The following is a 27,180-nucleotide window of genomic DNA, read 5'->3' as shown; positions in this document are numbered from 1 at the left end:
TGTGTTTGTATTCACTTTGGAAAGAATAAAGAACCAAATTCAATGTAAAATCATTTATTTGATTTGAATGTAAATAATTGTATTTATTGATAGCTAGGCAAACATATAATTATTTGACATTTTTTTCAGAGATAGACAAACTAGTTTATTATAGCAAATCCAAAATGGTATCCTGTGACAAATTCATTGCAGTATAATTTTTATGATCCACCAAAAATACACCATAAAATAATACAGTTATTATTACAACAACACCCATCCTCAGATCTATTTTATATCTAGCGAAATATTTAAAACTTAGAAAAACGTAGAATATCCTGCCAAAAATTCATCAAAATGATCCAAGCCTCCATGGAGATAAAATTCTACAGTTAGAAAACTGATGAAAACTGGATCAGAAAATGCTCTCTCATCACTGGAAAATTGGTCTGCTGGAATAAATGTGGTAAATTACTTTTAATATGTAGAGTAAGACTTAGACACATTTTCATATTCTCTTTTCAATATCTTGTTTTATAAATCACTGAGGTTCTTTGTCTAATAGGCTAATACTTATAGTATCATTCATAAAAAAATCTAAATTATGATCTAAATATAATCGCTTAAAATAAGTTTCACTGAACTCAGTGACTCTTACTTCAAGATTGATAGGTAAAAAATCTATTTCTTTTTCTTATGTATTTTTTTCAAAACATCTCTTAATGCATTTCATCAAGGGTTACTGATCCACAAAATACATTCTTCTGCACTAAGCATTTTAATATGTAATTGTGGAAATAAGAAAGTAGTTTTGTTACAAAAATGTCTGCTTGCTTGTTGAATGCACGATAGAATATAAAAGTGTAGCCAAAGTACTTTTTGATTCAAATAAATTTAACACTAATTACTCAACTACTTACAATCTAGAGGACAATGGAATTTAAAAGAACTTGTTTTAAATAAAGGCACAGAAGCAGAGTTCAGAAAAGATTTATTGCATTTGTTTCCCATATGGAAGCATTGACAGTACTGAAAAAAATGCAGCATTCACATTATTTTCAAAATGAGACCATCAGAATTTTTAAATCTAAAATATGCAATGAAATCCCTGCCAAAGCATTACAGACTCACTCAGTTTGTGTGTAAGATGTTCTACTTATGTTTGTTTTAAACAGAATGCCTTCTTTTTAGTCCTCATCTCCAAGCTCTTACTATGTATACAGTTTGCCATCCATGTAATCATGAATGAAGGCATGCATGATCTTTTTATACATGATAGTTCTAATTGTTATGTATGTATGTATGTATGTATGTATGTATGTATGTATGTATGTATGTATGTATTTATGTACAGAATTACAGCAGAACAAGTATCTAAAGATATAAAAAGAAGGTAATGTTAAAAAGAAAATTAGAGGACAATGCTAGACTTTTACCTGGATTTTAAGCCTCTTCTATACATGAACTCTATTCATTAACCATTCCCCTTTTTTTAATTAATACAAATTTTATCTTGCTATTCTACACATTTAAATCAACTTCTCATATTTCTTCAATTATAAGGCATTACAAAGCCATACATATCACAACCTTCCTTTATATAACCAATAGTGACAACAATTCCTGCTTTCCAGAAAGATATGGTTTAAAAACAGCACAAGAAGAATTCTGTAGCTCTCCAAAATACAATAGTATTGGCAACATATTTTAAAGCTTAAAAACTAAGCAAAGTTATCAACCGGCTTTCTAGTTGAGCCATATTTTCCTCTTCCATTATGTCAGACATTATGTGAGGCTTTAACTCAAGCGCACACAAAATACCACAATATAAAATAATTTCTGCCACAAAGAAGTTCATGACTACACATATAAGATGATATTCCTGGCATAGGCTGTTGTTTAGTGGTTGTGCAAATACTACACAGTCAGCATAGGTGGGCAGAGAGAGAGGAGTTTCTCCTTTACATTAGCTGTGTCAGCAAGCAGACAGGGAAAAAATAAGCCAGTCAAATTATTAAGTAAAAAGAAGAAGAAAACGCTTCAGCTAGAGATGAAGAATTAACAACGTTTGCAGAATACAGACCTTTCCCCCCCCTCATCTTTTCTTTGCAGTTATCTGCCTTTTTACAGGCAGTTTTTCTTTAAACAAAAGTTTTTTTCATTGGAAACATTCATGTGTAATAGCCATAGTGCCGCAAATGCAGTTTTGTTTGGGTGAAAATGTTGTCATGAATTCTTAGACCACATACTGATATGGGTCGGCTTTTCCTTGGTCTGGAGTAGCAAATGGGCTAAGCCAAACTATAGAGAACGGATGGCCGAATACTGCTTTCATGTTCATCCATTTTGTTTTTTTAGCCCATCTTCTCTCTTCTTTTTTCAACTGTTCTATTCCCTGAAAACAGAAATATGACATTTTCAGGCAGGAACTTATTTTGTACTTCTGGTTTCGGGGAAAAGATTCCCTCTTATATAGCCTTTATCAAATGGCTGGAGCAGGAAAATACTAAGATTTTCTAAACATATTTTTCAAATGTTAACGAAGGCTGGCAGGGGGATAGAAAACCAATAATGTAGAAATGAAAAAAAACCATAGTTGCCATGATAACTTTAGGAGTTGATATTAATATTCTCCTTCCCTCAAATAATTAACAAACCAATTATGTTTTATTGAAATGATTAATAAGAAAATATATACACTTCCAGATTTAAGAAAAGCCTCAGCGATTACTTTTCCAGTTTCATTTAATCGTAAGTTTATTTTCTGCAATTCTGATGCCATTCAGATGCACTAAAGTTTTATTTTCCCAAATTCCTCAGCTAGTATGACTGCTGACCTATATAGCAACAAGTTACAAACCCAGCACATCTGAAGGGCATGTAGTTAGAGAAAGTTGCAGTCACTCGGCAGCATTAGAAAGAATTGCAAGGTAATGTATGAGTATAGAAAAGGAGGAGACAGGAACAATATTAGCTTAGGAAAATTCAGAAGAAGAATACATGTCAGATGAGTTTCTAATACTTCAGTAATAAGCACCTGCACCTGCATTCAGAATCGGTTAGGCTATAAAAATTACACATTAGATATTTTTGGAAATCAATCCATTCTCCTTCTTTCAGGTCAATTTTTCAAGTGATGCTTATAAATACAGGAACAATAGAGTCGGTTCTGTTACTGTCCTTAGTAAATTGGTCTGGATATCAAATTATTTGCCTTAGTAGTGAATGGACAATTCAGATTACATTCAGTCACTTCTCCCAAAATGGGTGTGGTGGATTATTATGATGGATCTCTCCATAGTTTGCTTAGCACATCACTGCATGAAACAGACAAGACAGAGAAAGAAATACAAAATAAGGTGGTTCCTTTCTCTGGTTTGCTTTACCTGAAAAAAAAAACAAGTCCACACAGCTCACCCTTGCACGCTATTTGGTCATGTTACATTATATATGATGTTCAAACTGGAAAACTGCATTGACGCCAGTGAAAAATTTTTGGAAAAACAAAATTTAGACACAAAAGCACAGTGACAATGGATATAGAAACAATACTGTAGTGCTTGACTTACACAATTTATTTACTGACCGTTCTAAGTTACAATGGCACTGAAAAAAGTGATTGTTTCTCACACTTATGATCATTGCAGTATCCCCTGATCTCATGGTCATGTGATCAAAATTCAGGTGCTTGGCAACATGTTTATATTTATGTTGATTGCAGTGTCCCGGGGTCATGTGATCATCTTTTGTGACTTTATGACAAAGTCAATGAGGAAGCCAGATTCACTTAACTGTGTTACTAACTTAACAACTTCAATAATTCACTTAACAACTATGGCAAAAATGGCTGTAAAATGGGGCAAAATTCACCTGACAATTGTCTTGCTTGGCTTTAGAAATCTGGGATTCAATTGTGCTCATAAGCTGAGGACTACCTGCAAAGGGATACAATATTGCCTCTTCCAAAGAAGGTAATATTTAAAATAGAGAAAAAATACAGGATGCAGCCAAAATATAGTATTCTGATAGAATATAGCTTTTAGAGCCGAGGTGGCGCAGTGGTTAAATGCAGCACTGCAGGCTACTTCAGCTGACTGCAGTTCTGCAGTTCGGCGGTTCAAATCTCACCGGCTCAGGGTTGACTCAGCCTTCCATCCTTCCGAGGTGGGTAAAATGAGGACCCGGATTGTTGTTGGGGGCAATATGCTGACTCTGTAAACCGCTTAGAGAGGGCTGAAAGCCCTATGAAGCGGTATATAAGTCTAACTGCTATTGCTATTAAGTTGATCACAGTCAGACTTTCACAAAGAAAATATTTTGGTATACAATATTGCAAAAAGAGGTAGAAATACATTTTAAGCTCACTGTTAAAATATCAAAAAAGAAAAAGATTCTGAATGTAATTTTATATAAGTTGTTGTATGAAATATGTACCCATCAATCTAATTATTAAAAGGACTCAGGGAAATCAGAAAAATCATAAAACCATCAAATTAATATTTAATTACTAAAAAACTGAGCAAAAACCATGTTGACTTATGTTTAGCATGTTTTGCTCAGACAACTCTTATTTATGATTGTGAAGTAAATTCTGAAGTTAAGTATTATGTAATGGAGTAATAAAGTAAATAATGACTGCATTTAGACATAACAGTGAATGTTGGCTTGCATTATGACAAGTCATAAATGTCAAGCATGTTTACTAATTTATTTATCACTTTACATGCTGCTCCAGTCAAACTTATTCTGAATAGCTTACAAATCCTCCTGAAAGACAATAAAGTAATATATAGATTACATCTAAATAATTTCCCACCAATGTGATATACCTTTCTCAAGGGAACAGTCCATCTACCATTCTTTCCCTCTAGTTCATAACAGCTCTACATAACACTACAATAAGAATGGAATCAGTCTCATCTGTGAAGGAAATGTGCTGCAAAGGATATGGGACTATTACTGAAGAGGCTCACTCCTGAGGTCCCTAATTCATCCTGTCATTCCATCCTCACTGAAAGGGTAAGAAACTTCTGATATCAGTTCTCATATATGCAATTGCTATTAAATTTTTTAAAGCCAGATCATGAAGCAGCATAAAAATACTAATAATAAATTAACAGCTAGATGAATAACATGATTTTTGTTTAAATTCAGCAAAATTATACTTTACCCAATATAAAATCCAAACCAAACTAAAACTATGATTTGAGATCTTATTATGTGGCATAGTGCTAGCTTTCAAAATTTATCAGTTCTATTTATTTATAAATTACTTTAATGCTTAAATATTTATATAATCATAGACTACAATACATAAAAGTGGAACAAACATAAACTAAAATAAGCATATAAATGTAAAATATTTATAAAATGCAAAATCATAATATTTAAGCATGTCTCAAATTTTAAAATGTCTGGAATGTAAATTTTGGGGGTTGGTGTTATATTTCCCAATTACTACACTAAATCTAACTTCTTTTACACACTTCTGGGTTAAAAAGTAAATGAGCAATGTTTAGTGTCACCCAAATAAGATGATGAAAAAGGTGGAACAATTAACAAATACTGAACCGACCGTTGACTTACCTGAACGGTCCTTCTATGTGTGCTGCGAAGGGAATCCAATCATGGGTTAACTTTGTCCTTTAGCCTAGAGACTGAGTATGTAAATTTGACCACGCCTCCTCTGACTGGACCGGGTCAGTTTTGCACGAAGTCAGCCGAGAAGATGTATGTCAATGTCACTCATGGCCTTGGCCAAACAATAACTCAAGTCACGTCCAGAAATGTCCAGTCAGGGGAAAATACAAGGTTAGTCACAGAGACATAGTCAAGGTGGAACCCTGGCCAGCCGAAACAGTGGGCGGGTTTGGATTCCCTTCGCAGCACACATAGAAGGACCGTTCAGGTAAGTCAATGGTCGTTCTCCTGTGTGCTGCTCTGGGAATCCAATCATGGGACATGCCAAAGCAATTAAGTCCCAGGGCGGGAGCGAGGCTGGTCGGGGCCCTCCGGAAAAGGAGAGAGAGAGCACCCGCTGCAACACCCGCCAACCAAGGGAGGCCTCAGCTGAGGCATACATGGCAATCCTGCAATGTGTCATAAAGGTTCCACCACAAAATCGCGGAGGAGAAAATCGCGCTCAACGAAAGCACGCATTTGACGTCATCACAGCGCGACAAAAACATCGCGCTGTGATCGAAAAATGTAAAAATAAAGCTAAAACCTTACCCTAACCCCCCCCAAACCTAACCCTAAACCTAACCCTAAACCTAACCCTTAACCTAACCCTAAACCTAACTGTTAACGTAACGCTAAACCTAATGCTAACCCTTAACCTAACGCTAAACCTAACGCTAACGCTCTAAACCTGACCCTAACCCTTAACCTAACCCTAACCCTAACCCTAACCCTTACCTTTATGTGAATCGGCTTGCTTTAATTTTAATTTTATTTCCATTTTTAATTTTTTTCGTCGCGCTGTGATGACGTCACATGGGCGCTTTCGTCGAGCGCGATTTTGTCCTCCGCGCTTTTGACGGGTCACGGTCATAAATGGCGGAGGCAACGACCAGATAGCCGCCCTGCAAGTCACCTTCACTAAGGCTTGCGCAGCCCAGGCCGCCGTGAGAACCGCACTCCTGTGGAAGAAGGGGTGACGCGCCGTTAAACCGGTTGGAACCGGCCGTCGTAAGCAAGGGCGAAACATGCCCTTAACCAATGGCCGATGGAATGGGAAGAGACCCTCCGCCCATGGAGAAAACCTTCCCCAGGAGGAGACAGAAGTGCTTCCGACCCCCTGAACGACGCCTTGCGTTTCACGTAGCGCTGAAGAGTTCCGTGGGCACCCAGGTGATGTCACTGGCACTCCCCTGGATGGGAAGGCGAGAACCAAAATCCGGGAGGACGAGCTCCTGCACCCTGTGAACAGGGTGTCGACCTTAGGAAAGAATGCCTGGTCCAGACAGAACCCAACTCTGTCGGAACAGAATATACGAGAATTGTGCGAACCGAAATTGCCGCCAGTACCGATCCCTCCTGGCCGATGCAATGGCCACCGACAATGCTGCGTTAAAAGTCAACCGACGGAGGATGATCGGTTGGATGGCTGAAAGGTGCGGCCGTGAAGGTCCTGCGCATCTGCTACGGGCTCCAAATAGGATCGCGGTGCACGGTTCGAGGTCCGATGTTCGCTGTCCCCTTCAGAAAGGAGTTGAGCCTTGCGAGCCGAGACAGTGGGCGGCCTCAACTGCCACGATAGATACGGCCGTGACTTGGGTACGAGGAGTGTGGGAGCCAGATCCTTGTCAAGTTCCCTTAGCGAAAAGGTCTAACACCCGAGGCACCGAAGCCCTGAGGGGGCCAGCCCTGGTACAATGGCACCACCTGCGGAAGGCCTGCCAGTGGCCTTGCAAACCCAAGTCATGGATGGATGACGGACTGCTTGAATAAAGTCAACTACCTTGCTGGAATAGTGTAGTGCAGACAGAATAACCCACTCACGCACTACATGGCAAGTTGTAGCAGCTGGGAATTCAGGTGACTGAGAGCCCCCTGGTTGAGCTGAAACTGATCAATCAGAACCTTCCCCCGTGCGACACGTGAGCTGAACGAGCTTGGTGTACCAAGGGCGCCGGAACCACGTTGGGGCGACCAGTACACTTCCGCCTGTTCCACCAGTATCCTTCGAGCGACCAGTGGGAAGATCGGGAGAGGCAGAAATACATAGAGCAGGCTGTCCGGCCACAGTCGCGGCGAACATCCTTGCCCTCTGCCCCGGTACCTGATGTGAAACCAGGAAGGAAAGAATTGTGATGCTGAGCCACAGACCCACCTCGGGCTGGCCGAGCTGGCAAGAGAGCCCCTGAAGAGTTGGCCCTCCACCCTGTGGTGTAGCCAATTGATACCTGGCATCCATAACAACCTGAACGAGGTCCATTCCCTGAACGAGCTCCACCTGAGGAGCCAGGGGAGGTCCACCACCAGAGGATCTGGGTGACCTGGGAAAAACGAACCTAGGTGTGAGAATGGCTGGTGTGTGTGTGTGAGAGAGAGAGAGAGGGGGGGGGAGGGAGGGAGGGAGGGAGGGAGGGAGAGAGAGAGAGAGAGAGAGAGAGAGGAGAGAGAGAGAGAGAGAGAGAGAGAGGGAGAGAAAGAGAGAGCGCCCATTGCGAGGCGAAGATCCTGGAGGGCCAGGTTTCATGGTGAGGACAGGGCCAAGATGTCGTCAGCACAGCAAATCACTCAACTGGGCCCGAACGAAGGGATGCCGCTATGACTCCCAGGCGTGTGGCGAGCGACCTGGACCGATGAGAGGCCAAAGGGCAGGACCCGAAACTGGAATGGCACCCATCAGAATGGAAACATAGAAAATTCCGGCGCGTGGGATGCATGAGCACATGGAGATACGCCCCCTTGATGTCAACTGATGCCAGAACGCCGCCCAGGCGGGCGGGTGCCAAGATACTTGAGGGATTGCATGTCAAGCCATCTCAATCCATAATGGCCCGCCATCCCCCCAAGTTCTCGGGCCCTAGGAAGCCGATGGAATAGAGCCTAGCCCTTCCTGTCCCGTTGGGACCTGCACTATATCCGTGGTGAATAAGAGATGATGTACGTCGGCGTCCATCGGATGACATTCCACTTGGCACCTGGTACAGGCACGAGATGAACCTCCCCGGAAAATGGAGAGAAATTCAAGAGTGAGGCCCAGCCTCACCCCATGGAAGTGAAAAATGCCGGACGAGGCCTCCGCCCACTGGTGAGCTAATTCCAGGAGACACCCGCTGACAGGCCCTTCCGTTGTGGGCCACTGGTACCTCCGAAAGGATTGGTTGCCGGCGCCACAGTCGCCTCGACTGAGGTTGCACCTGATGGCGCAGGCGATCTCTATCCCTGGTTCCTTTATGACCCCGACCCCTATCCAGAGGTTGGGTGAAGGGTCCGTTACCGTGGGAGATGTACGGGGCAGCGGTGAACCTGAGCCCCCAGTACAAAAGGATTGGCGCCCATCATAAGGCTGTGCCGCCCGTCAACGCGCCTGCCAGTGGATGGGAACACCTTACGCTCATCCCTAATGTCAATGAGAATTGAGCCAAGAACTGGGCCAAAACAAGGCTCCGCCCTTGAATGGGGGGGGAAACAGCTGCCATTCGGAGCAAGCGACTGCTCGCCAATGGCGGAGTTCTAGCAATTGCCAGGGTGTCACAACGGAAGCCATGGCCCCGGGTGTGAATGTCGCTGCATTCAGAGAATCGCCCGCAGAGAATACCAAGGCTGCCATCAGCTTGGTAATGTCTTAGTGGAGACGCATGAACTCCGGGCCAAGCCTACCCGGCAGTCGTGTGAGCCATACCAAGAGTGTACTATAAAAGAAGCACGCCGCGGCAGCAGTAAGAAAGACCCAGGCTGCAGCCTAATGGGTCTCCTGTATGACCAGCATGGCCTCATGGTTCCCCACTTTCAGCCCGTTAGAGCTCTCCAATGGAAGCAAGGCCGGTGAAACAAGGGCGGCAACAGAAGGATCCACTGTAGGAAATTGGGGAATGCCCTCCAATTCTGGAGTGGAAGTGTATGATTTCTCATCCCCTTGCTGACTGGGCAACCGCAGTCGGTTGTGCCCACCGCTCCCGAACAATATCAAAATAATGTAGTAAACGGAATAACTTCCCGTTCCGAACATGTTCAGCAATTAATGGTGCATCTAGCCAGCTGCAGTGCTGGCCTGCGAGGCAGTCCCGCCCAGGTCGGTGGCAACTCGCACGTTGCAGAGGTCGTGTCGTATACAACAGAGATTTAAATAGTGTGGGTCGGAATGAACCAGAGAAAGACGACTGGTCTAGAGTCATCCCTTCAACGACAGGCCAATGCCTAAATTCTTCCCGCCTTCTGCCAAGGCGGAATCCCACCGTAGACAGAGGGAAAGGAGAGCGTGGGTCTGCCTGAGGCTAGGTAAAGCTGCAGGCAGAGCCACAATAGCAGCAGCAGCCGCAATAGTAGCAGCAGCAGTAGGCCTAGGGCCTTGAACCCTGCAGTGTAACTCTACATTTTCACCCTTGGAAATTGCTGTCCAATCATATGGAGTAAGCCTGGGAGAGGCCCATATCATAGTCCTCTGTAGGCCTGAGGCTTGCAACAGTGGAAGTGAAGGAAACTGAAGGCCTGGCACGCTTGAGCGCATGGGCGGAGGTCTGGATATCACGGACAGACCTGGAGGAGATTGGGGCCCCAATCCCCCTTCCTCTAAGGCCGGAAGTGGGGCAAGGTAGGACAGAAACCAACCCTGGCCCCAGGAACACGTAAGGCGGGAGCGAAGAGAGGGTCACTGAGAGACTGGGACAGGGCGAGCCGCTATCCGACACAGAGGGATTCCCCGATGTTTCAGACAGCTCCTCGTGCTTATAGGCCCTAATCAGGTGCAAGACGAGGCCTGGCTTACTTGCAGAGGCCTTGACGGAGGCCCTGCTGGCCTCTGGAGCTACCGTGCCCCTTAGGAAACAGTCATGAAATCCAATAGGCGGATTGAATTCAATCTCCGCCACCACAAAAGCCTAACACCAACAAGGTCAGGCCTGAGTATGCTCCGATTGTGAACTGTGCGTATGGCTCAGATGAGCTACAGTGAACAACCTCCTCACAGCCGGTCAAGGCAAGAGACAGGGAATGAGAGAGAGAGAAAGAGCCGTTGACGCAATGTCGGAAAGGCTCGAAGTGGAGGACACGCTCCCTGTGATTGTCCCACGCGTGCGAAAATCAACCTTCCAAAATGGCGGCCGCAATTCAGGCGGGACTTTCAGATGCATATTTGAATTGCCATTGCCGTTGGCCGCGTGGCAATCCTCCCACGCGCTGCGGCAGCCTCGCGGCAGACTCACCAGCTGGAAATCTTCCAGTGAAATACCCTTGGGAAGGAGACCGCGCCGGCCAGGGCGGGTTGCTCCCGAGGCAAAGCAGTGCGGAGCGGCGAACCGACCCCCAAGCACTTGCAGGCGGCTACAGAACGGCGAGTCGACTCCCCAACAAGGCAGAAAATCAAAGTGGCGTGGGGCGGCGAACCGACCCCCAAGCGCTTGCAAGCGGCTGCGGAAGTGGCAAACCTACTTCCCATCAAGCAAGGCAGCAACGCGGCTGAATGGCGCGATCCAGCGCCACCGAATCTCAGCGGCTGGAGCCCCGGAGACAAGGCAGCACGGCGGAAGCCTCGACAGGCAGCGAACTGCCATCTCTAGCCCCTCACTGTAAATCTCCCAGCGCTTGCAGGCAGCTTTGGGAGCGGCGAACCGACTCCCCAGCAAGGCAGCAACGCGACTGAACAGCGCGACCCAGCGCCACCGAATCTCAGCTGCTGGAGCCCTGGAGGCAAGGCAGCGCGGCGGAAGCCTCGACAGGCAGCAAACTGCCGTCTCTCGCTCCTCACTGCAAATCTCTTACTAGCAGTCGTTTCCTTCTTCAGAAAGGTGATAAAATCTAAGAATCCTGAGTACTTTGTCAAATAATCTAGAGAGAATTCGATATACATCTCATCAGGCTGGACTGAGTAAAAAAAATGACCCGGTCCAGTCAGAGGAGGCGTGGTCAAATTTACATACTCAGTCTCTAGGCTAAAGGACAAAGTTAACCCATGATTGGATTCCCAGAGCAGCACACAGGAGAAATTGTGCTATACTGTACACACAGTCCATGAGCACATGATCTACTGATTCTACTGTTCTTCTACAGTATTTTCTATATAGCACTAGAATAAGTTGTTAATTATTTGCTAATATTCTGTTCTACGTATGTCATTAAATTATAGCTATGGTATGTTGGTTTAAGCAAATCATTTATTTTGTCCATATTGTAATACCTTAAGTTCAAAGACACATTTATTTGATGTTCCATATCTTTACTCTCTCTTTTATGCTTACTTTAACATGATCAAATCCTAAAACTAAGGGTAATTTTGGTGAAAAGTTATATGGGCAGTGTTTAACTTTTAAATGAAAGTCATATGATAAATTGAGAACAATCAGCCAATACTAGGGCTAAGAATCAATTTAATTTAAATCAAAGACTAAACATGGTAACTAAATCTTTACTGAAACTTTAAACAATCTAATCTCAAATCTTAAAATGCTACAGAATCAAATCTAAGAAAGGGAGAGAATATAAACTAAATTTAGTTTCACAGAATAATTGTGCGCAGCCGTTAGATTAAGAGAAGGCTGCAGAAATATCCTGGGCTTCTATACTTTAAAAGAAACTCAGAATTGTGGCAATAGTTCACTGGACATTTTGGGCTACGTTTGATGTGTTCTGCTTGGGCTGCAGAATGATGAAACATAGTTTGATACAATATAGAAAAGTAAGGTTAACCATAAACCAGGTACAGACACCTCTAATTTCATTTCATGCAATAGTAGTGCATATTTCTCAGGGTTACTGATGCTTTTGCCATCTAAAAACAACCACAGTAAATTTGAGAGTGCCAAAAGATTTTTGATAAAACTGATTTTTAGCACCCTCCATCCTACTCCTATCAATTGTTTCTTAGTCTAAGAGCATATAAATATGTAGTACGGACCTTGAACAACTTTCCCTCCATCAGCCAGTGATGTGCGGTGAGGTTTATGGCTGGTGAGGCAGTCTTCTCCCCCGACATCCCACTGTCTAAAGCGCTTTCTTTCTTTTGCCTGCCTGAGCTCTGATAGGCAGGCAAAAGAAAGCGCTTTAGACAGTGGAGTGTTGGGGGAGAGAATGGCATTCTCTCCTCTCCCCCGACACTCCACTGTCTAAAGCGCTTTCTTTCTTTCGCCCGCCTGAGCTGCCCGCTTCTGGGCAAAAGAAAGAAAGCGCCAGCTCGCTTTCTTTTGCCCGCCTCTATGTCCGCTGCGGACAGAGGTGGGCAAAAGAAAGCCAGCGGTGGGCTACCGCTTTCTTTCTTTTGCCCAGAGGCAGGCAGCTCAGGCGGGCCGCCGCCTCTGGGCAAAAGAAAGGAAGTGCCAGCCCGCCAGCTCGCTTTCTTTTACCCGTGTCTATGTCCGCCATGGAAATAGAGGTGGGCAAAAGAAAGCCAGCGGTGGGCTACCGCTTTCTTTCTTTTGCCCAGAGGCAGGCAGCTCAGGTGGGCCGCCGCCTCTGGGCAAAAGAAAGGAAGTGCCAGCCCGCCAGCTCGCTTTCTTTTACCCGTGTCTATGTCCGCCACGGAAATAGAGGCGGGCAAAAGAAAGCCAGTGGCGGGCTGCCACTTTCTTTCTTTTGCCCAGAGGCAGGCAGCTCAGGTAGACTGCCGCCTCTGGGCAAAAGAAAGCACCAGCCCACCAGAGCTGCCCACCTCTGGGCAAAAGAAAGAAAGCGGCAGCCTGCCAGCAGAGGCGGGCAAAAGACCCGCCTCTGATGGTGGGCTGCCCCGGACACGGAGAAAGAAAGCTGGCGGGTTGCCCTCCCTGCCTCTCCTACCCCCTTCCCTCTCTTCACTCTCAAACAAACTCTCTCTCAAATTGAGAGAGTTTGTTTGAGTGAAGAAAGACACACACACACACACAAATTACTTACAAATTACATTAATTTTGAATTCCTCCCCTCTCCCTCTGACCAACATACCATTTCCAGCTGTTTCACAGAGGATTTCAACTCTGCTCTTTCCTGCCATCATAAAAATATAAAAATGTAAAAGGGAAAAGGCAAGAGCTGCTGAGGTCAGGCTGGGTTAGCTGCTGCCAGAGTCCCCAATGGATGACTCTGCTTAACTGTTTAAAAAAGTCTCTAAAAACGCCCTCTACAGGAGAAGGCAGGAGAACCACGTGCCTCATCTACATAAGGAATTTTTCGGCTTTTAACCCTTGCTTAACTCTGCTTGAGTGATATAAAGTCAGACTAAATGAGGCACATGGTTCTCCTGCCTCCTCCTGTAGAGGACACTTTTTTAGAGGCTTTTTTAAATAGTTAAGCACTAAATAGAGTCATCCATGGTGATTCTGGCAGCAACTAGCTCAGCCTTTTTCCTTTTATTTTCCTTTTCTTTTCACGATGGCAGGCTCTGCCTCCCCTGACTGCACGTCACTGCCATCAGCCAACAGATTTAGTCATCCTGTGGGCAAAAAAAAAGCAGGCCAATTTCTGGCAATCAGTCCTTTTACAGTTCAATAAATAGTTAAGAAGAGTGGGAAAAAGCAGTGTTCAAGTGAAGGTTCATGAATAGAATTTACTTTCTTAGAAGAACTATAGTAGAGTCATTTGATTTTTCATATCTGAGAAGGATATAAACAGTGAGGTTGTAATATACATTGATCAAAAATACAGACAATTTTATGCATTATCTTTCCAAATTGGATGAATAAATAATGCAGTGACATTTCAAGTAACACATGTGTAAAATGATATAGGGACAGAAGAAAATAATTCATTTATATGTATAAATATATAAGATTCTCAAATGCAACCAAGAAAATGATAACTGGTCAATTTACTTTGCAATGCACTTCAATGTAAACCTTTGGAATCATAATAAATGATGACAATGCCCTTGAGTTGACTTCAATTTATGATGGCTTGCTCATCTACTAATATTTTGACAAAAATGTGGAAGCTGTTTGTCACAGCCATCTTCTGGAAAGTCAAGTCCACATCCCTGGGATTTTGGAGTAATCTTGTTTTCAGATAACTGAATCTTATTTTCAGATAACCGAGGTAGATTAGATGCTGCCATCTGCCTTTGTATAAAACCCAATGGCATGGTCATATTTCAATTTTTGTGCAGAATTCTAGTATTCCCGTCTCAAAATAAGAAATGAGATAAAATAAAATAAAACAAATAAAACAAAACAAAACAGTGGGAAAATAAATAACATCAAAATAACCACCAAAATAGTGAAGGGCTATTTTTTACTATGCAAAAGCTAAAGAATTGAAAATATTTTAATTCACAAAATAGATGAAATGAAAACAAACATCACAAAGTAAAGTATTCCCTAAAGATGGCTGTATAAGCATCTAAATTTATAGTGTCGATTTAAAGGGACTGTTGCTAAATCTCTCTTCACCTGCATTGATATACTGAATTCTTTTGTTCTTTTACCATATTCCTCCCATTCAAAAGTGAGGCTGATGATGGACTATCTTCCTTAGGTATAACACTGGAATATATGAATCCTATTGCTTTTAAAGATTTTATGATTCTGATGCAAAATAATTTCTATTCCATTTTAACATAATATACCATCCTGAGACTCTTTGGACTGAAGTTTTCCTTATTAAATTTCTACAACTGAGAACAACATAGGCAAAGAACATTTATGAAACAGTATACCCAGATGACACACCGGTTAATGGAAAATGGATTGTTTATATAAAAAAATGTAATAAAAAATAGGAAAGAGAAATCTCAGGGGTGAAAGTCCTTATTCAGTATTCAGAGTTTCAAATATACAATTTTATTCACAATTTAATCTCATCTTAGTTTGATTCCCAATACCGTAAGTATATAATATTATAACAATCCCATTGTAATTTATTTAAATCTATTAGTTATATTGACATTAAAGCATTTTCCATACTTTAGATAACTTCTTTTAACTATTAATTCTTATGTATATTCTCTAACCACCAGTAAAAAGATTCCCAAATTATATAATAATCAGTTTGTTCTTTCTCTTTGATAGCCAATTGCACTTTGGGCAATTATCTAAAATCTTTCATCCTCTTTCTTCAATAGAGAGATATAATTCCTCATTTTTCAATATAAGTCACTTGAAAATGAATCTAGGGAAGATTATTACAGAAAAAAAAATCTAAGGAGGCTTCAACAGAAATAAATGACAATATGTTCCATGAGGTTCCTCTCTTATAAGATGGCAATCTCAACAACTTTATTTTAGTGAAAGACTTGTACACAACATGACACCTATGGATCTCATTTCAATGTACATAATTTTAATTATTTCCTTTGTAAGAAAAATAACAAAAAAGATGATTAGCTATTTGATTTATAATTTCAGGTTTCTACAGAACAGCACAAAACTATTGGTCAAAACTATTGTAAATTTGTATGCATAATTCCATGAGAGTAGGTTTCTTCCAAACCTCCTTCAATTCATGAAACAAAATAAACAGATGATAACACTGGCTCAATTTGTTTGGCTCTCATATCAAAAAATATCTCTTTTATTCCTACCTGCTACCCCAGGCAACTTGATCACACTGCACAAAATAACATCATTTTCTATTGGGTAGGAGCCAATAAAGAGAAATAAACAACAATATTCATTGCTAATCAAAATTGATGAACAGATGCTAAAAGATGCCTGATCCACTTACATTCTAAGCCAGGTAATCACAGATTTCTTTCAGGTGCTATTAAAAATACCATATATTAATAGTAGGTAACAATTTTTCTTTGAAAGAGAAGTGGCACTGATTAATGTTGAAATGTACAACAGCTTTAATTGCTAAATCATTTAATTGTAGTTCAGAAATGATGGATGGCAAGTCCTCTAGATATGTACAAAAATATACTGCCCAAATTATTTCTGTATGTCACTAATTTGTATGTCACTATTTAATAGAACAACAGGAACAGTAAAAAATGAAATTGTAGAAAGTTATCAGCAATGAATATCCACATTTTATATCCACATTTGCCCTATATCAAACTTTCCAAACAAAGTTCCCACCTCTAAATTAATTAAGTGTCTGGAGAGCATCACATGGAAAGGAAAAACTTTGCTAATATTTTTATTTTATGAAATCCAATTGCTATTTATAAAATATATTTTCTACTGTAGTTTGGCACTCTTATATTCTTTTTTGGACAAAGACAATGAAATCATGCTAAGTGATTCTTTTAAAAAAGGAACAAAATAATCAAGAGTCATGAAGTACTCACTGTTTCATCAGTGCAGATGGAATGTACCTGCGTTCCAAACATTACAGATGTGAAAATGAGAAAAAGGAGAGCCTCAAAGCACAAGAGGATCAGAAGGATCACAGTAGTTGGTGGAGAGAAAGAACTGCACTCTGAAAATGTAATATGAAAGAGCATTTCATATTCTAGGAACTGAACCAATGATAATGCTGCCTTTGTACACTACTTAGAGTTGCTTATATTGAGTAGTTTCTAAGTTTATTCAATTATAAATGAGATTTAATTATTCAGAATTATTTATAAATCATCAAATTCCAACATCTGGAAATTAAGAGTTATAGAATTCTGAAAGCCAGCAATCATACATACAAACTTTAAAATGTAGCAGGAATAAATACGGGTACTCCTCAATATACGACAGTTCACTTAGTGACCATTCAATGTTACAACGGCACTGAAAAAAGTGATTTAACTGTTCTTCACACGACCATTGCAAGGTTATGTGATTAAAATTTGGAAGCTTGGCAATTGGTTCCTATTTCTCATTGTTGCATTGTCCCTTGGTCATGTGATTACCATTTGCAATCTTCTGATAAACAAAGTCAATGGGGAAACCCAATTAAATTAACAACCACTTACCGGCTTAATAATTGCAGTAATTCACAACAGTGGCAATAAAGGCCTTAAAATGGGGCAAATTGTCTCGCTTAGCAACAGAAATTTTGGGCTCAATTGTAGTCATCAGTTGAAGAAGTCTTGTAATTATAAGTTATGCTGTAACTGCAAGCAGGTTCCTTTTCACGGCTTCCAAATCTAAGTCTAATCTGTTCTTGATCTTTTATGCATTTCTTCTTATAAAAATAATTATCATGTTTTCCCAAAAATAAGACAGGGTCTTATTTTCTTTTGACCCCGGAAATATGGCTGTGGCCTTATTATGGGGGGAGGGGGGCAGGGAATGGGCCAAGCACGAGACTCCTCTTCAGTTTCCAAAAAAATGGCACTGCCAAGCAAGCGAGCAAAATTGGCTATAACGGCTTTGGCTCATCAAGAGAGAGAGAGAGAGAGAGAGAGAGAGGGAGGGAGGGAGGGAGGGAGAGGGAGGGAAGGAGGGAGAGAGACAGACAGACAGACAGACAACGACAGGAGAGGAAGGGAAGGGAAAGTGGGGGGGCACAGTTTAATGGGATGTTTGATATTCTGCAAGGCACATTTCTTGCCCTGGGACTTTTTCCCCCTCCTCCCCTCTTCCTTTTCTTTTCTTGACAAAAGCAGAGCCACACCAGCTGAACAGGGCAGAGATGAGGTGGGCAGTGTACTTGGGAGGCAGAGGGAGACTGCTGAAGAAAAAGAGGGAAGGAGGGAGGGCTTTGACTTTCTTAGCACCTCTCCCCTCCTCCAAGCTTCCCCACTTGCGCAGCCTCCTCCTCTACCTCTTCCTCTTGTAGAGGGGAATAAACAACATTTGCCACTACTTGCAAGGGAGGCTCCGAACTCCTCTAAAAGCAGCCTCACTGCTGCTGGATGACAATTGTGGCGAAAGCTGTCAGTCAGTGCAGAACACCCTACATCCACCAAAGTCGGCTCCCAAAAGCAAGGAAAGCTGAAAAGCCTCGCTGCTGCCCGATAAGAACTGCAGCAATAACAACCTTCTCCTCTCACCCTCCCCACCCCGTATTACTCCTACCTTTTGGATTTGGAGAACTTTCAAAAAGCCTCCTGTCTCTTGTCGCGCATGCGTTAAATAATTTATGTGTGGGGGTTATTTTAGGAGGAGGTTTATTTTAACCTATGTACTGAAAAGCCCAATTGGGCTTATTATCAGGACATGTCGTATTTTGGGGGAAACACAGTATTAGGTGTTATCCTTTCCAATATAATTTAATGTCATCAAATAAAAAATGAAGCTCTTAATCACAACTTATTTCACATTGACATGAAATTAAGTTTTAGAATGAAATGGCAGATGCTGGAAGTAAAATAAGGCAGTTGGAAACAAGGAATAGAAATAGAAACTAAATAAAATCTTCTTTAATTTCTTTTTCTAAAGAGATATGCGTTTTTTCCTCATGGGAAGGAGAGAAAAAGGAAGCTAAAGACAATGTTATAAAATTATGGACAAACATATTATTGGCAAATATGTAATCACCCATTCAAGTCTCTTTTGTGAGGGTTATACAAATGTATATTGATGTTTTACTTTCAAAATATTATATTACCAATACTCACTTGTCCAGTCTTCTTCCAAACAATATAGGAAGTGGAATCCAACCATGATTAGAGCATGCAGAGAAATTAGAGCTATATACATCTGAAATAGAATTTGGAATGTTAAGACAGATAGGTTTGAACATTGAATAAGAATGTCCTGAGTGATGTAATTAGTCTATGCCATGACTCCTTCAGAGCTGCACTTTTCTTCCCTTTTAGAAGAGTCTTATATTGTGCTTTCAACTGCTTTAAGTAGTGAGTGTGATCCTCAAAAGGGGCATTTTTACTTTTCCTGTACTCCATATTATATATCCTTTTTAGTTGCACGTAATCTCTTTCAAACCATTTTTTATTCTTTGAAACCGGCCGTTTGGAGTGAGCTAGTATTCTGTTAGTGAGAACCAATTTCAAATTTGAAATTAAAGTTTCAAACCTCTCTAAGACTTAAACTTACTCCTTAATAGAGATGTACGTAACTCTACGGTTTCTGGAACTAACATCCATTTAGTAACTTCCTTTGCATTTTTCTCGTTCCATTTAATTTTTACCTGAATATTTTGGCTCTCTAACCTGGGTAGGTAGGCTGTGCCTGCCCTCAGGGATTTCTGGCGTAATGTAAGAGTAAGGATTATTGAATCACGATCACTTTCCAGTTGTGAGTCTACCTCCATCTTCTGTAAGAATTTCAGGAGGTCATATGATATTATCCAGTAATCAACTGTGGATTTTCTTCCTGCTCCCCCATAAGAATATTCTGCGGGGTAGTCGCCTCATGTGAACCCATTAAGGATACAAAGGTCCAAATGTTCAGTCATCTGTTTTACACACAAACCTGCCCGATTTGCTTTAGGGTCTTTAAATTGTCTGGAATGCAGGGGTTCTCCTGGTACATACATTCTTATCATAGTGGATCTTAAATTGATTAAATCAACTGATCATTTGGTCCCATCCTATGTGTAAAATATGTTCAAAATACAGCACAGAAATTTTTTATGAAACACGCAAAGAACAATGGAACCTTTGCCCTAAAAATCTTGAAACATGGTCCCTATATTTATTGGTAATGAAACAACAGCAAGTTGGTATCTTTTGAACTATTTATGTTTGAAGCATAAGATATACATTGCATTCAGAGAGTATTCAGACCCCGTTCACTTTTGTTAATTTTGTTATGTTGCACCCTGATTCTACAGTTGGTGAAATTCATTTTTTTCTCATTAATCTATATCTAGTATTACATAATGACAAAATGAAAACAAAAATTTAAAATTGTCTGTAAATTTATTAAAAAGAAAAAACTGAAATATCACATTGGCATAAGTATTTAGATCATTCACTCAGTACTTTGTTGAAGCATCTTTGGCTGCAATTACAACCTCAAGTCTTTTGGGAAGCTTTGCACACCTGGATTGGGGGATTTTCTGCCATTCTTCTTTGCAAATCCTCCCAAGCTCTCAATATTCTCAAATTCAGTCAGGCTGGACACTAACCATTGGTGGACAGCTATTTTCAGGTCCCTCCAGAGACATTCAATATGGTTGAACATTGAGACATTCAATAGGTAAAAGTGAGGGCTCTATCTAGGATATTCAGAGTTGCCCCTAAGCCACTCCTGTGTTGTCCTGGCTATGTGTTTAGGATCGTTGTCAGAAAGTGAACCTTTGGCCCAATCTGAGGTCCTGAGCACAGTGGAACAGGTTTTCATTGAGGATATCCCTATACTTTGCTCCATTCAACTTTCCCTCAACCCTGAACAGTCTACCAGTCCCTGTTACTGAAAAACACCCATACATCAGCCTGATGCTGCCACCACGTTTCATTGTTGGGATAATCTTGGGCAGGTGATGAGTGGCGCCTACTTTCCTCCGGACATAATATTTAGAATTGAGGTCAACAGTTCAATCTTGTTTCTTTAGACCAGAGAATTTTGTTTCTCACAATCTGAGAGACCTTCAGCCCTTGCTTTTTTGCAAACTCGAATCAGACTCTCATATGTTTTGCACTGAGGAGAGGCTTCCATTTAGCCACTTTGCCACAAAGCCCAGATTGGTGGAATGCTGCAGTGATGGTTGTCCTGGAACTCTGTCTCATATTCATAAAGTCTCTCTGGAGCTCAGTCAGAGTGACCATTGGGTTCTTGGTCACTTCTCTTACTAAAGCGTTCTCTCGGTTGCTCAGTTTGATCAGGCAACCAGCCTGGATGAGTTCTAGTTGTGCCAAACTTATTCCATTTCACAATTATGGAGGTCACTGTGCTCTTACGAGTATAGCAGAAATTTTATCGTACCTTTCCCCAGATCTGTGCCTTGCAATAATCCCATTTCTGAGCTCTGCAGGGCAGTTCCTTTGACCTCAGGGCAGTTCTTTTTGCTCTGCTATAGTATGCATTCTCAGCTGTGAGGCCTTCTATAGAGAGGTGTATAACTTTCTAAATCACGTCCAATCAATTTAATTTACCACAGGTTCACTCCAATCAAAGTGTAGAAACATGTCAGCAATGATCAAGAGAAATGTGAGGCACCAGAAATAAATTTCATGTGTTGTTGCAAAGGGTCTGAATGCCAATGTGATATTGCAGTTTTTTCTTTTTAATAAATTTACAGACAATTCTAAAATTCTGTTTTCACTTTGTCATTATGGGGCAAAGAAAAAATGAATTTCAGTAACTGTAGAATCAGGCTGCAACGTAACAAAAGTGAATGTGGTCTGAATACTCTGAATGCACTGTATGTACCGTGTTTGTACTGTGTTTTCCCCAAAATAAGGCCTAAATAGAAAATAAGCCCCAGCCTGATTTTTAGCATGCTCCTAATATAAGCCTTACCCCAAAAATAAGCTTCGGGAGCAGCACCGGAAGCGAGACTGTGGAGGCTGACCGTTTCTGGCCACAGCCACAGCCCACGCAGCACAGCACAGGTATGTTGATTACCTGTCCAAGCAGCAGACAAGGCAGAGGCAGGGGGAAGGCATGTAATCCAGATGTGCTGTCTGGACTGCAGAAAAGCCTAGAGTCAGTGGGCCACAGCAGTCGGTTGGTTGCAGGACTTTCCTTCATGTGGTGGCACTGGTACCAGGTGGAGGTAGAAGTGCAGGAGGAACATAGATGATCCTGACACACTGCACAGCCGCAGAAAAGCAGAGAGATAGTGGGATGGAGTGGTCGACTGACCACAGGAAGCTCATCTTCACATCTTGGCTTGTCTGTGGCCTTCACAATGCAGAAGAATGACCTGCCTTCCTCCTGCACCTCTGCTGCTGGTGCCGCCATGCAAAGGTGAGCTTCCTGTGGCCGGCCACCTGCTCCAGCCCACCAACTCTCAGCTTTACCGCAGCCCGTGCAGTGCATCAAAATCACCTGCCTTCCTCCTGCGCCTCTGCCTATATCATTTGCCAGAACAGCCGCATGAAAGCAAGCCTCCCTCACTCGGCCAGGCACTCCAGCCCACCAATTCTCAGTTTTCCTGCATGGCATATCCCGATAGCATGCCTCCCCCTGCTGCTTGGATAAGTAATCAACTCACCTGAGCTGCGCAGGTACTGCAGCCCCTGACTGTGCTGACCAAGGGGCCGGTAAGCTGCAGTTGCTACTAGACAGTTAGCGGTGATGCTCTTGTGCACGCACTGGGGCAAAACGTTGGCTTTATTCTGATTCTCTCTCTCTCTCTCATTCCGATTCTCTTTCTCTCTCTGTCCCTCTCTTTCTCTTCTCTCTCTCTTTCATATTAATCAAACTACTTAGGTGAAGGAATATGATACAATATTAAGCAAATAAAATGGCTAGAATTATAGCTTGTGATTTAAAGTCCAGTAATGTACTTTGGAAAACCATATTTTGCTGGCCAATTATATTTTATAACTTGCTTCAAGCATTTTGCAGTTTCAACAAGTAGCTACGTTTCTCATAAGTATCTCCTTTTGATTAGTTTTGGAGGAAGTGTCAAAAAAATTGAGCAAGATCTACTTGAAGTTCCAGGGCTAATTTCAATAGTTACACAGATCACTCACTCAGTGAATTACTTACTGTAAACAGTACAAAGTATTTCTGGTTGTTCTCTCCTACACAGTTATTAACCCATGGGCAGTGGTGATCCATTTTCCGTATACATCTTTTGCAAACACTAAAAGGAAATAAAAACACCACAAAATATAATCCCATCTACATCGAGAAACTGGTCTATTGATATCAAACAGTGGAATAAATATTTTCACTGTCAAAACCTAAAATGTCTTTTCAGACACTTTTAGATTCACACTGTCATTCAAAGAAGAAGTAAATATTAGATTTGGAGCATTATGAATAGGTGGCAAACTTTGTTGCAAATATCTAATTGGTTTAGAGGCTCTAGTTTTTTATTTCAGTTTTAATTATTTCAGTTATTTTAGTTACTTTTCAGTCATTAAATGTAATTTAAAAGCTAGGAGCAGGGAAGGGGGAGAGTTTGAGTATTTTCAGCATTTTTAAGTGCAATTCACAATATACTCTATGCCAATTAGCAGACTGACTTTTTCACTGACTACATGCATTCAGCTTGGTGTACTGGTGCCGTGGAGCGCATTTTAACCCTTTAGTCCACCTGATGGGACTGGTTTGTACATCATAGAACAATGGAAAAAGTCTTTCCTTGCAGGTGTCCATATGTTGTTGTGATTCTCCTGCTACAAGAAAACTTTGAAGGCTTGGACAGAATGCTAGGCCCACAGATGTCTTTAGAGGAAGGGGATAGATATATCTATATCCACATATCCAGAAAAATACTGCTGTCTGTCTGTCGGTCTGTCTGTCTATGTGTGTGTGTGTGTGTGTACACATGAGCAAATGCATACCAGGGCTTTATTTTTCCAGACATGTGGATATACCAGTGGAAACAATTCTAAACTACCTCATAACTCAAAGTGAATAAATTAACATATTACAGATTAATAGGTGTACAAACCTGCTTTTTAAAGCAGAAAGTTTGAAGATGTTACAAAATTTAGTTCTGAATGTATTGAGTTTTGCAACACAATTAAAACAAATCAAAATGCAGAAATGTGCTAAAATCATTTGAGTAATTCAAAGGCTAGATTAATGCTGATGCCACTATTTAAGTACAATAGTAACATAAATAGACCATGATGATGATAATGTATTTTAATTACCTGCAGTGATGTGCTCTGTCCGGTTTGATACTACAGCATTTTGGACACTTATAAACTACTTGTCCTGGCTTCAGCTGTAAGCTCTCTATGAACTCTTTTGTGGCATTACCTTTGGGCACTGCACCCTAAAAATGAAAAAAAAAAAGAGTGCCAGAACACTGGGTCACAATGTCAGAAAACTCAGGAGCCCCTATTGTAGACATAGATGATTTTAGGAAAGCTTAATGACAATGCATATGTTACAAAGATATGGCCCTTTGAACCTGAAGCTAAAATGTGCAATCAAATAGTTTATGAACACGTGGCTTAGTTATAGTAATTCCAGTCCCAATTGCTATTCTAATATGAGGACTACCTATGCATGCAAGGGATTCCATGCCTAAAATGCTGGCCAGAAATATATGTTAATGTAGATACACAGATATGAATTAGATCAGTTTTGTTCCAAATGTAGACCACAATACAGTTACTTTGGATCAAAGCATTTGGGGAGAGAAAAGTAAAAAAAAATTGATTAAAGCTTTCCCTGACAATAATGGAAGAGGCTGAGGGAATAAAGGGAAGGTTCTCAAGAGATTAGGATAGAGGTGGACATTCTGCAATGAAAGGAGTGAGATCATTGTGAAACTGATGCACAACTATGTGCAGCAGTTAATGGTGGCCCCACGTATCCCTAGGAGTAAGGGTGATATTCATCAGTTTCATCTCAAAGAAACAACAGTATCACTTTGGCATCCTGGTTTGCATAAAATTCAGAACAAAAATGTGGGAACTACAGTCAATCTAGAAAAGTTCAGAAGAACTTTTCAGCTTGGGTTTCTAAAGGCAAGGTACATTTCTTGGCCACATCTAAAATCAACCAAGCAAATTTCATGAACTAAAGACAACTTGCTACATTTTTAAAAAATGCAAAAGTTATGTGTATTTACAAAATACATTACCACCCGAAGAAAGCTATGCTCTATGAGGAAAGGGGAAATAGACATTTCAATACCATTCACTTCACATATGGCAGATATGACAAGAAAACAGTTTATATCAGGAGTGTCAAACTCAAGGGGTACTTAAATCAGGCCCATGGGGCTGGACTGGAAATATCAAAGGATTATGCCCATGCCTGCCAAAAGGGCCTGGGGGGGCACATGGGGCCTCCGCGCAGCTAGTTTTTGGCCAGCAGAGTGCTGCAGGAGGACTTGATTACAATTCTGTGTCTTCGAGTAAGTGCCTGATCTGGATAGAAAACAAGCACATCCTATGTTAATACTACAGTTTAATGCCAGATTTTACATACTGTAGGTCCATTTAATACCCCAGATCCACCCCTACAGACCTTAAATGCAGGCTATGTAACGCAAGAAGCCTCGTAAACAAAATGGGCATTGGATTACCTGAGACGCTCTTTCTCTGGATAGGTGGAGACAGCATCCATGCATAGTTTATACTCGTATACTAACCAATAGGACTGAGTCTGATATCTTTAAGACATGCCTTCTCCTGTAGCTCTACCCAGCTTTTTGATGAATACGAATATGATACCAGACTGACATGTAAAAACTAAATCATATGAGGCAATCTCTCCCACTGATACCAGACCGGACAAAAAAACCAACATCAGGGCAGGGCTGGATGCTGTCTCCACCTGTCCAGAGAAAGGGTGTCTCAGGTAAACCAACACCCATTCTCCAACATTGGTGGAGACAGCATTCATGCATGGGATATACCAAAGCTGTCTCCTCATTATGGGTGAGATGATGACGGGGCTGGATAAATCTGACTCTCTGCAACCTGTTGTAACACTAGCCTTCCAAAAGTCACCTCGGTCGATGCATACTAGTCAATTTTGTAATGCCAAATAAAAGGAGAAGGTGAAGTCCATGTGGCACCTCTGCACACCTCCTCCACAGAGGACTGGGTGGCCCAGGCTGCTGAAGTCGCTGTGCTTCAAGTGGAATGGGCAGTGATCTGGCCAGAGAAACCTGCGATTGTAAGGTGTATGCTTTTGTGATACATGCCAGATCCAGCACCCCAGAATTGATGACGAGGCTTTCCGTCCTAACGACTCTGGATGGAAAGTGGTAAACAACATCTCCGTAGGCCAAAAACGTTCTGAGGATGCAGATGTGTAGGGCTCTACGCACATCAAGAGTATGCCACTTGCGTTCTCTGGGATGAGACGGGTGCGGGCAAAAATTGGGTAGAACTAGTTCTTAGGACTGATGAAAAATGGAGTTCACCTTTGGGATGAACGATGGGTTGAGCTCGGGACCACCCTAACCATGTGAAAAAATATACAAGTCTTGTCTAATAGACAGCGCAGCTGGCTCTGACACCCTCCTAGCTGAAGTGATAGCTATCAGGAAGACCACTTTGAATGACAGGTAATGAAGTGACGTCTGTCTCAGAGGCTCAAATGGAGGTTCCGTGATCACTTGGAACACTATGGAAAGATCCCAGGTTGGAAAATGATGCACCACAGGTGGACAAAGCTTGGTGGCTCCCCTCAGAAACCTCCTAGTGAGGGGGTTGTGTGCCAACAACATGGGGCCCCCACAGCGTAGGACTCAAAAGAGGGCCGCTACCTGTGTCCTGAGTGTGTTAGGCGCCAACCCTAAATTCAGACACCCCTGTAGAAACTCCAATATCTGTGGCGTAAGAGCTTCAGATGGACTGATGTTCCTGAAGCTTTCCAGGTGGCGTTGTATAGGTGATTGGTGAAATCTCGCCTGGATGCATAGATGGTCCCAAAGACTGCTGGGGTCTGGATGAGAGAAGGATCCTTGTGTCAGAGACGAGGCTTGAGCAGGGAGATGCCACCGAGGAGCCACTGAGAGAGCCTTGAGATCTGCGAACCAGGGGCGGCACAGCCAAAAAGGTGCTAGGAGAATTAGTTCCCCCTGTTCCTCCAACATCTTCTGAATGACCTGCTGAATGAGGGGGAGGGGAGGGAAGGCATAAAGGAGACCTTTGGGCCAAGGACATTGGAGCGCGTCCACTCCCTTTGCCCCCAAGGT

The 27,180-nt window shown here is 41.9% G+C and overlaps 1 protein-coding gene across 6 annotated transcripts in view; it reads right to left on the bottom strand.

Moving 5' to 3' along the window:
• The window catches only part of ZDHHC3 (zinc finger DHHC-type palmitoyltransferase 3), a 93,386-nt gene that overhangs the window by 2,700 nt on the left and 63,506 nt on the right, over nucleotides 1–27,180 (bottom strand). For 5 of the 6 annotated variants that reach the window (XM_032235106.1, XM_032235101.1, XM_032235100.1 and 2 more), the window contains 4 exons: nucleotides 24,170–24,294; nucleotides 23,052–23,148; nucleotides 19,049–19,130; nucleotides 16,841–16,971 (listed from right to left, as the gene is read on the bottom strand). In XM_032235106.1, coding sequence (XP_032090997.1) covers nucleotides 16,841–16,971; nucleotides 19,049–19,130; nucleotides 23,052–23,148; nucleotides 24,170–24,294 — 435 coding nt within the window. Of the gene's footprint in view, nucleotides 1–38; nucleotides 2,375–16,840; nucleotides 16,972–19,048; nucleotides 19,131–23,051; nucleotides 23,149–24,169; nucleotides 24,295–27,180 lie in introns of those variants that run through there. The other variant, XM_032235104.1, reaches the window with a different exon arrangement.

This window comes from Thamnophis elegans, chromosome Z (assembly GCF_009769535.1).
Source record: "Thamnophis elegans isolate rThaEle1 chromosome Z, rThaEle1.pri, whole genome shotgun sequence".
NCBI lineage: Eukaryota > Metazoa > Chordata > Lepidosauria > Squamata > Colubridae > Thamnophis > Thamnophis elegans.
The sequence above is the reverse complement of the archived record's forward strand: the minus strand, read 5'-3'. Positions and strand labels throughout refer to the sequence as shown.